Source organism: Anopheles funestus, chromosome 3RL, assembly GCF_943734845.2.
Source record: "Anopheles funestus chromosome 3RL, idAnoFuneDA-416_04, whole genome shotgun sequence".
Lineage (NCBI taxonomy): Eukaryota > Metazoa > Arthropoda > Insecta > Diptera > Culicidae > Anopheles > Anopheles funestus.
In genome coordinates this window covers 1,412,732-1,423,971 of record NC_064599.1, presented here as the reverse complement: position 1 = coordinate 1,423,971, position 11,240 = coordinate 1,412,732, and the positions used below count along the sequence as shown (strand labels likewise).

The 11,240-nt window shown below is 43.5% G+C and overlaps 1 protein-coding gene across 2 annotated transcripts; it reads left to right on the top strand.

Moving 5' to 3' along the window:
• Positions 1-4,496: 4,496 nt before the first annotated feature.
• LOC125768256 (calcyphosin-like protein) lies at positions 4,497-9,817 on the top strand. Of its 2 annotated transcripts, none has more exons than XM_049435656.1 (4): positions 4,497-4,647; positions 8,722-8,999; positions 9,080-9,232; positions 9,306-9,817. In XM_049435656.1, the coding sequence occupies exons 2-4, from the start codon at positions 8,722-8,724 to the stop codon at positions 9,520-9,522; spliced, it is 648 nt and encodes a 215-aa protein (XP_049291613.1). In that variant the 5' UTR covers positions 4,497-4,647; the 3' UTR covers positions 9,523-9,817. The 2 variants fall into 2 exon arrangements, with proteins under 2 accessions (XP_049291613.1, XP_049291612.1); XM_049435655.1 differs by lacking the exon at positions 4,497-4,647 and adding an exon at positions 5,715-5,935.
• Positions 9,818-11,240: the final 1,423 nt, after the last annotated feature.

The following is an 11,240-nucleotide window of genomic DNA, read 5'->3' as shown; positions in this document are numbered from 1 at the left end:
CTTGTTTTGAGGCATTTTGTGCCTAGAATGGAAAATTAGGTAAAAGCAACCTACTATCAGCCTCCGTGCGGCCAAGGCAAGGCATTGCATCTGTATGCACGTGTAGGAGATGCATCCACAAGATTAGAAGAATTCCAGTCACGGATGTACGAAGGAAAGCATTGCATAAGATTAGCATTATCGGTTATTTACTATTGATTGTTTAAAGTTAAGGCCTGTGGAGCAGATGTTATTTATGAGCCCTTTATACCGGTTAACGAGACTCGGTGAGCTGCACACCGGTGCAAAATTTGTTTGTGGCAACCAGAGAAAATGCTGGAACTTTTTTGTTTGACGTTTTTTCTAGCGTTTACAGTTTACCAATATTGCGCTGCAACACCGTTTTGCGCATTGAACAAGCGGCATTCATTCAGTCAGCACTCAATCGTAAGAAAACGAAAGTTCTTCCCTGTTCGCGGGGCTTCTGTTCTGTTCTCTGTTTCGTGGCATGAAAGATATGGTTACAGGAGGCCATAAAGATCGTATAACTGCTGGGATACTGCTGTTGCAGCCGTGAAACATTGGAACCGGTTTCTATGTTTAATGCTTCTTGGTTGGTTATGTAATTTTTTTCGTCCTGCTGGAATGCTGTATGACTGAGCAACGACGTCACTAACAGAGTCACTGTTTCTCAAGCTACTTTTGCTCCCTATTCGTTTATCCCTATTGAATGCGTAGAAATGATCCAAGCAAATATTTTGCAATCCAGGATACGGTTCACATTGTCCGATCTCATTACCGCTGTACAAATATTCTCTGTAAACCTGACGTCATCAAAGTAGAGATCATATTCAGTATTGAAGCGAAGGTGAAAATATCTTGGTTAAAAGGGGAGCTTCCATAGGTACGAAGGTACTAGAAGCGAGGATAAACAACAGTCCAAAGTTTGTTGTTCTCAAGCATAGATACACCATTTGCGAATATTCGCATGTCCATACGAATCGTACAATCGATTGTATAGAGAGCAATGAAGCGCTTTAAAATGGTGCCAAACGATCAAATGCGATGATCAAACATGGTCAAAGGATCGTTACTGTTGCCAATGGTGGAAGCATGTTGGTACCATTTCGATAACAGGTACCGTAAACACAACAAAGCGTGATATTAGTCAATAGGCAATAGGAGATAGGTGTAGGAACACCATCCAAACAAGTTTGGTTGTTGGGCGCATGACATACGATCTCATTTTATCAGCCATCCTTCTTGATCGTTGATCGCAGCAAAAATTTGGAGCCAATTCTTAACCACACAGACTGTACGTACGATCGTTTAACATTACTCAACGATCGCCCTAACGATGATCTTGAACCGCCAGCAGCAACTACGCAAGTCGGGCGCATCAATTCAATAATAATAATACATTCGCGTGCCAACAGCTGATATTGGAACGGCCAATTTTGAGTCAATTGCTACAAGCGACCGATACGATCGGTTGTCATCATGGAGCACAACACATCGAAGCTCAAGAAAGATGCACATCGTTTAGTTTATGAAGGAATTCCCTTCTTCGATGCGACTCAAAACTAAGAAGACATTGAGTCATTTAGGAGTTCTTCCTGATAACGCGATTTGTGATAGCAGAACTGCTGTTCTACAAAAAATCAGGTATTGACATGAGAAACGATCGCGGGTTAAGGGCAACAGTGCTGCTGCTACCATGCTGGATGTAGGGGTTGTAGCTACCCCGCAAACAAGCGATGGATGTTTAATTTATTTGTTTACGATTGATATTACTCGCAGACGCAAAGGCAACGGGGAAATGGACTTTTGAATGAACGCCTTGCACTTGGTTGCCTACTGCTTGGGGAATACGTGCAATGGTTGTGATAGGTTGAACCTACTTCGGGATAGGTAAACGAGGTAGACAAGCTACAAGCATATTCTTCCCACGCCTTACTGTCGTCGCCTCAGTGATTGGGGAGCGGTAGTTCTAGTACTACAAATTAGTCGATTTACATTCAGATGAAGTCACTCGAAGCTTGTGAATCAGTTTGGTGGAAGGTGAATGACATTCAGCTAGCGATATCGTCTCATGAGTTAACGAGTCCTTCGTAACATTGCGCTCTGGAGCGACCACATGGCAGTCGTATGTTGTGCTGTAAATTAACTCACCCATCCGTGCCGTGACATTAGACAACAATCGATATTTCTTACTTCCTGGTGAACAATATTTGGTTCACAATGGCGATTGCTATGCCTGGAAGTACGTACGTCACATCGCCGCGTGGAAAGTGGAAAGATGCGTACCAGATAGAACAAACAGCGGCGGGTAAATAGAAGCTTTTAACGCTATTTATAGTGCCACCAGCGAAGGGTCTACTTACGGTGAAATGTTGTCTTTGTGTCTGATTGCTTTGCGATATGTTTCCCGTCGAGTAGCCAACCTCGCACGCCCATTCGAACATTATTATCATTGCAGGAAGGAGCATCGAGAAGTGGGAAATTGTTAAGCTATACAGATCCTAAGCCGGTTTAGTGCGAACAATCTAGTGCAGTTTGAACATTTGTTCCGGTTGCCAGTCCACACGGTTTGGGAAATGATCCGTTCTTTCCCACCGCGTGATTGTAACGGCACCTGTATTTGTTTTTTCCCGAGGCTCGAGTGGAAATCCTTCGACCCCGCGAGAAGGTCGTCCAGGTCGAATCGCGGACGTACGCTGATGGCGACGGCTTCCGTTCCGTTACTTACCCGGGCATAAATTTACATTCAACAGCACTGGACAGCTGTTTTCTTCCCGTTGATACATCGATCGTGATTTCTTATCCTTCTCCCGTTTCAATGCTGTCGCTAAAAAGCATGTTCTTGCACCCTGTGCACTCTGTGCGGTCCTTGTGTGGGTCATGCATTGCATTTCAATCATGGTAGGTTTCCCTCTCGTTTAGCTCGATCTATTCACGATGTCGCCATTATCGATCAGTCAGCTGTTGTGCACGTGCGCTCGCATTGCTCACTATGCAAACAATGCACACACACACTCAAACACACACAAACACCCATGCACGCGGTCAGGCGAGAATTGAACTTTCCGGAAACACGACGTTGAAACGTGATTCTCTATGGGGTCAATTTCATAATATTGCTCGATTGTGTATTGCAGTGGAAAGTGAATCCGCGTAGCCAGAGCACGTGCGAAAGAAAAGCAAGAGATTGAAGACACATTTCCACACCCTAAGAATGTTTGCACGGCAATGTACATTTTTGTATGTTACTAATTGTTTGTAATTTTTCTTTGAAACAAATTGAAGCGACTTATTTTTGTCCAGAATTACTTAATGTACGATTACAAAAAACTCTGTGTAGATTTTTTTTGTTTTGTTTTTTAAATTTGAAATAGTAATGGCGCGTACGCGCCGTCCGTAAATTGCATGCAGCGCGAGTGAAATATTTCACGTTGAAATATTTCGCGCTCTCAAAACGCAGCGCATGGCGTTGTACTAAAACCCTTAGAACACGTGACAAACTCTTTGAACAGTTGAGTTGTGCGTTCGTACATTTTGGAAAATTGATTTATCTGTTCTTGCCACACCATTTATGCCATTTGTAGATGTATGAAGATGTTTTAAGAACGTAGTGATGGAAACAACACACGAAGCGTGAAGAGTAGAGTTTTGTCGTCGAGTCGTTGAGTGTACACATACCTTGCTTCGTAGATCCGATTACCGCAGCACAAACATCGTATTGAAAGTGAATCTTAGTTATTTGGCCGCCCGCCAACCAAACCCATCGATGCGCGTCTGTTTTATGACCACAGAGCAGGGAAGTCTGCAGGAAATGGAGCCGAAGATCCATGCCAACCCCTCCAAGCTGCGCTGCATTCCATACATTGGCAAACCGCCAGTAGGGCAAGCGAGGGGATTTTGCTATAACGTACGCGGCGAGACACCAAACCCCTTTCCAGATGGTTTTTGATTGTCTTCTAGGTTTCCAGACGCAAGACGCCAACAAAAACCCCTAGGTACGTGGTGTGTTTCCAACTTCGGATATAAATTCAATTTTCTTTCGGAAAAGTTTCGCCTCAAGTTTGGCAAGCTGGAATCGTAAAAAAATAAACTAAAACACGTAAAGGGTGCTCTAATTTGTAATAGACTTTTATCTGAAATGGGACTGTTTCACGCGTGTGCATTAGGTGAAATGGGACACACAGCGCAGGAAGTGGCGCGGTGTACGAGGTGCCGCGTTCATTACTTTTCTCACGACAGTTTATCGCACGGCCGTATAACGGCAGCATAAACGGGCATAGGATGGGTGGCGTGTTGTGACTCAAAAGAAGCAAAAAAAAAGCTCATGATGCCGCACCCTGGGGAGGTGTAATTTCCCTCCCAAAAACAAACCCCAAAACGAAAAAAAAAAGAGATAAATGGCAGAACATTTCCGTGAGGAAAAACGGAACAACGCATCGGTTCAAGCCGAAACTGGCACAAAATTCGAGAGCTTATTCATGAAATATTTTCGGTCTGGTTAGGACGCAACGGTTTTTCGAGTCCGTATCCGCTGGTCGAACAGCATTGTACTGCATTTTCCGGTAGAGCCAGCTACTCGTGCGTTAGTGTGAAAATCCAGTTTCCTTGCTTGTTTGTGCCGATACTTTCTGAAAATAGTTGCTAAAGGTAAGGCATCCATTTTTTGCGTGGTGATTTGCTTCGGTTAAGCTTATCATTGTCATCAGTGTGACTCATGTAGCATTCGTGGATGTGATAAACGAGGACCATATGTTTGCCTATTGTATTGAAAATCTCTACCAACATAAGTGTGTCAATTCATGACAAAAAGTAAAATTATTCAGCATTGGTAAACATCGAACCAGTAGTGATTCAAATCTTCCACATGTGTTCATAATCCATTGCCTTTATTCTCCGCTAGTTCCCCTTCAGTTTCTTCCGGATGTTTTCCTTGCAGGTCATGGCCAAGGGTGCAATATGTGGAACGTGTTCTGATGAAACCCTTCCCATCGAATTGGTTCATCCATATGTGAACTGTAGTGCACGTGAAATACTATTCAACAAAGTGTGTTCCATCTGGTCGTGAAAATGGTGGTGGAAAGTCATAAATTATGCATCCCTCCCCCCCTACGACTACTCTCCCTTTCCCGGGATGGCGTAGGACAGTGTCACGCATCGCGCATTTTTCCATCACCGACGTCTGATCCTATCGACGGAAATCGATCGAAATGGGTGATGATGATAGCGTTGCGATATTGTATCACGCGCACGTGCAGGACAGCTTTTCCGAGCTTGTCTCTGTATTGGGTGAGGTCGGGATGATACGACGGGGACGGGAAAAATGCACTTACCACATTGTTTTCCGTTACACGTTCTAGGTCCTTTAAGCTCTATTTCGTAGGCCATCGATTAGGTGAGAAATGGGATTTTAAGTATCGAAATTGTAACATCCATTACGAGACGATCGCGGGCGAGGGAGTCCCCAACTATTGGATGTGTAATAAATGTATTAGCCGCTCTATGTTTACTCACACCCCCGGCACAAAACCTTCATTAGTCAGAGAGGTGCCTACACCTGCACACGGACGCAATTTAGAAGATCGCTTACAGATACAGATTCATCGCATTGCCTCCGGACCGATGCAAGGTCAAATTTTAAAGCTTGGAGAAGTCGTCGGCCACACGACCACAACCATTCGACGGAGCGGCTTGTTGCGCTGGTTGCACTTTGGCGGCGGTCTAGTCGCGTACACGCTGGAACTGGTTTCTTCATTCGGCATCCGGGCCCTGGTGAGAACGGATCGTAAAAAGTGACCGGTCGACGGAAAGTGAACTGTTAGTTAGATATTTTACTGTGTGAACGACCAACAGTTGCTGGAAGCTAAAAGGCGAAAAACTACACTCGAACACCAACGAACGAACATTCGTGTATCTTGCTGTTGGCGGTTACCATTGTGTAAATATTATTTTAGTTTTAGCAACAAATAGTTAACATTGTTTTCGAATTTTAATAAGTTCAAATTCAACATAATCGCTTCCTTATGAAGCATGCACCTTCTATGTGCTGGTGTCGTGGAGAAGTAAAAATGGATGATATTTATTATCCGGTACGATGTGACTCACACAACCCAGCAGCATGATCGCATTCGTACACGTGAAAAAAGAAGCGGCAAACTTAGCGTTACTGTTTATCGTTCGCAACATCTACGACCTTCACGGGATGTTACGCTTTATGGCGAATGGTATGTGCGCGAGAAGGCGGCGTTGGAATACGCACGAAACAAAACCATTCCAAATCGAACCATACTTCTTCGCTTCGGTGATCTTCTTCACCCGAAAACAGTAACAAGCGACGAAAAATAGCAAAAAATTAGCACTCCATTTCGGCTGTGAAGCTTGATCTAAGCAGATGGCAAGGTTATTATTTAATTGAACTGCTAAAACCCATTACCATTTAGAGTGGCCGATTAATTAGCGAACTAGTTTTACTTGCGGTAACGCTTGGATGAATTGTCACAAGATAAGAAAAACAAAACGAACCAATATGTTCGTATTCGTATTCATTTCGCCTTAATGTGGGTAATGGAACATCGGAAATACCATCAGCGAATTGCAATGGAATTGCTAATTGTAACATTCCTTCCCCATCGCTAGATGATGCATATATAAGTATGTTACTCATGGGTAGAGTTACTCAACCGTGGCGTCCCTGTACTCTATTACCATTTCTAGAAAATGACGCATTTTGAATGACACCGTTTGGAACGATGATGAAAACCCACGCTGTTGCACTGCATGCCTTTAGTCATCTTTGCATTATCCTTTTACGATTCAATTCTACTGGCACTTAATGTACGCAACAACAAAATCAATGCAACGTTGTTTGCAAACAGTTAAATAACAACAAAAATGTAAACAAACGCGACGGGATTTGTACGAACATCGTCCATAGGGATGAAAACCCCTAAGTAAAGTAAATAGCATAGCGGCTACTTTATTGATCGCGTTCAGTTCCAACGGAAAAGGAGTCAATCCATTCGTACCGGTTATGCAAAGAAAAGTCTTTTGTCGGTCTCTCTGGAAGGGAGAAAATCAGCATACACGGCCCAATACCATGGCTGACCCATTGCTCCACTGACCACGGCTCTCTGTTGACCGGCGGATTTCACTCGAGTTTTTTCCCAATATACTTTTTTCAACCACATTTCAATTTTTACTCTCAAGCGTTCTCGCAGGATTATACAGCAGGCACGAGGGAATCGTTCTACACAGAGGTCCTTTACACCTGATGTAGTACTCTCTCTCGCACGTCATTCGCGTGGTCGAAAGGGCGAAATACCGACACTAGCCACGCCACGCTAGTGTTATGCGAATAAGTCACCACACAGCGCGAGGCAACTGCCAACGAGAGACCCCAGTCCAGTTTGTGCCTTCGCAGCAATCACATAGGGATTTTTCGCTTCCGCTAGCGAACCCAATTCCGGTTCCGGTGTCTGATCTGTGTTTGTGTGTGGTGGTGGTCTGTAACCAGCGCTAATAACGTAGTAGCGGTGCAATGAAAACTGTCCATATGGTGCGCAAAAACTCATCGGCTGGCAACGGTTAAGGACTACAGAAAAATTGCCCTTTTAAGTCGATTCGAAGGCCGAAGTTCATCGTACTTGCGCGAAGATCTACGCGTCCACACACGCAGCGGTTTGCGAAAACATTGAACGAACTACCTCAAAACTAACACACGTTCCTTCGTCTTTAGCACGTTAGTCATCCATAAAAATCCCAAAAATCGCCATCGTGGAGTTCACACTGTACCTTAAATTCCCATCGACCACCATGCGGGCAATCCACCGGTTCAATCATCGTATTCCGCTCAAGGTAATGTTCTCAGTCGGTCAATCGCTGCCACACGGAAAAGTCGCTGCCCCAGAAGCCGCCAATCGATGGATTCGAACCACAAATTCGAGCCGCTCGTAGGCTCGGGTATAGGTTTCCCAATTCAAGGCTTTATGCTCCATCCTTGGATTCGTCTCACGACGCATTCGGTGTCTCTTCCTCGATAACCCTGTTTTTTCCCAACCACCAACGACCATCAGGACGGCCTGACATGGCGCGGGAAAACGAGGTCATCGTAATTAACTACAACGCCCACGCTCTCAACGTCCACGTTTGGTAGTCGTCTGCACAGCTACTAGCATACGCACTTTTCCTCTCTTTCGTCTCTTTCGAGAGCCTTGTTCAATTAAAAAGGAATGAATAGCGGAGTTAAGCGAAGGACGATGGATGGACTCACGCTCCTCGATGGGGGAGTCGAACGTAAGAAGCCCGCAGAAGTGAATATTGCCTGTCAGCGTCAAATCGAAAGGGTCTTTCAACGGCGCATTAATCATTCTTAACACAAAAGAATCCATCATTTTGAGGTCTGTACCTTGCAAGGAGTAGCAGCGAGGCATAAACATCCAATATCCGGTATAAGACACTCATGTTCATGCGTGACGAGGTGTGCATACACTACACGAATTGTTAGTTGCTAGGCAATCGTTTTCCCATGACAGGGTCTATAATTTAGTAAGCCACGAAATAGATTTATCGTTTACAGGTCATTAACACGTGGCGAGTCTATCGTGCTGGTAATACATTAGTGAAACGAGAATTAATACCAGCCAACATTTGAATTGTAAAATCTTTACTTAACATTGGTACAGTTTTGCGGACACTTGGCACAGTTTCTTTCATTTATCATTGCAGATGGCACATCGCCCCGTCAGCGCAATGTCTCGTCAAGAATCGGAAATGATTAACCGTAGCCGTCGTGCTTTGTCGTCAGGAACTCTGACTGACTCGATTGAAAAACTACGACACATGTGCCTTGCCCGTGGCGCCTCGGGCATTCTGGGATTGGGGCGATGCTTCCGCCGCATGGACGACGATGGAAACAAGCAGCTAAATCTGGAAGAGTTCGTCAAGGGCCTGCACGATACCGGATTGGACATTTCGGTGGAGGAAGCTACAGAAATGTTCAATAAGTACGACGTGATCGTTTATAACACCTATCTAACCACGTTTTGTTAACATTGACATTTTCCCTTTTTTTGCTCCGACTTAGATTTGATACCGATGGCAGCGGTTCAATCAATATGACCGAATTTCTTGTTGCAATCCGTCCCAACATGTCGGAATCCAGGGTCAGCATCGTGAAGCAGGCTTTTGCAAAGTTGGACAAGACCGGAGATGGAACGATAACGGTTGAGGATTTAAAGTATGATCGATGAGGAACGCCGGGAAAGGAGTTACGCATTAACGTGACCTTTTATTTAATGAATTTTCCGTAGGAATGTATATTCGGTGAAGAACCATCCACTGTACATAAGCGGAGAGGAAACTGAGGATGTCATCTTGCGGAAGTATTTGGCAAATTTTGAAGAGAATGGAAACGTGGACGGCACCGTGACCAAAGAGGAGTTCCTCAACTACTATGCCGGATTGAGTGCATCGATCGATTCTGATGCATATTTTGATCTGATGATGCGCCAGGCATTCAAGTTGTAAACGTTGCCGTTGGGCACGACACATCTATTATCGCTCGTTTTTTTGTACCCAGCAAGCATCTTATGTATTCGATTTATTCGGAAATCATTGACCGATACGAAACAAGTTTTAACACACCTTAAACTCTACTGCCTTAGCGATGAGGATAACCAAAGTTGAAAGAGAAAAACGCTCCATTGTCCTTTGCTGCGAGTGAGCAAAATATGCAAATGTTTTCCGATTGTTAAAACACAACTCATTGCACAAGTGTTTCCTTAACGTTTAATAAACATACCATTTTATGTTCCGAGTGAAATGGATATTTTATTCTATTTTTTTAGTTGGCTAAAGTCTGAAATAAGAAACCCCCCACTCACGATCACTCATCTGCGTGTCAATTTTGCGTACAGGGTGGTTAGGAGGCTATGCAATGTGGCCTAAATTTGATTGTTTTTATAATTATAAATACATTGTAAGGGGTTTTTCGCATAGTGAAAAGTGATTTATTAACCGAGGAACCATGTTCCATACCCTGTTTGTGAAACCGTAAAATTTTCCTCATTTTAGGCCCAACTTTGCCCCATAACTCGGTCGGTATCCAACGGATCGCCAATCTTTGCCTGTGGTCGATAGATGGCATCAATGGCTACATTTTCTTCTTGGACGGCCATGCCCTCAGATGTCTGTGCCAGAAGTTATGCGAGGAACCAAGTTCCTTACCCTGTTTGAGAAAATGTAAAATTTTCCTCATTTTTGCACCAAATTTTGCCTATAACTCGGTCGGTATCTAACGGGTCTCCAATCTTTGCCTGGGGTCGATAGATGGCATCAATGGCTACATTTTCTTCTTGGACGGCCATGCCCTCAGATGTCTGTGCCAGAAGTTATGCGAGGAACCAAGTTCCTTACCCTGTTTGAGAAAATGTAAAATGTTCCTCATTTTTCTGCAATTCAGCAAAATTTTTAAATGTGATATATTTCATTGCGAATTTGTTGCAATAAGTTTCTTTTCACTCAAATATTGCTTTAAATTAAAAAAAGAATAAAAAATCAGAAAAAAATTTCAAAAAAATTTTCTACTCGAAAATTTCATAAGGGGTACCCCTTGCCATTTTTTTGAGAAATTTAGCAAAATTTAAAAATTTGTTTTATTTTAATGCGAAATTGTTGCAATTAGTTCCTTTTCACTCAAACAATGCTTTAAATTAAAAAAAGGTAAAAAATAATGAAAAAATTGAAAAAATCTATAAATTTGTCAATCCACTAAGGCTCATTTTCGCACCAAGTTTTGCCTATAACTCGGTCGGTATCTAACGGATCGCCAATCTTTAACCTGTGGTCGATAGATGGCATCAATGGCTACATTTTCTTCGTGGACGGCCATGCCCTCAGATGACTGTGCCAGAAGTTATGCGAGGAACCAAGTTCCTTACCCTGTTTGAGAAATTGTAAAATTTTCCTCATTTTTGCACCAAGTTTTGCCTATAACTCGGTCGGTATCTAACGGATCTCCAATCCTTGCCTGTGGTCGATAGATGGCACCAATGGCTACATTTTCTTCTTGGACGGCCATGCCCTCAGATGTCTGTGCCAGAAGTTATGCGATGAACCAAGTTCCTTACCCTGTTTGAGAAATTGTAAAATTTTCCTCATTTTTGCACCAAATTTTGCCTATAACTCGGTCGGTATCTAACGGGTCTCCAATCTTTGCCTGGGGTCGATAGATGGCATCAATGGCT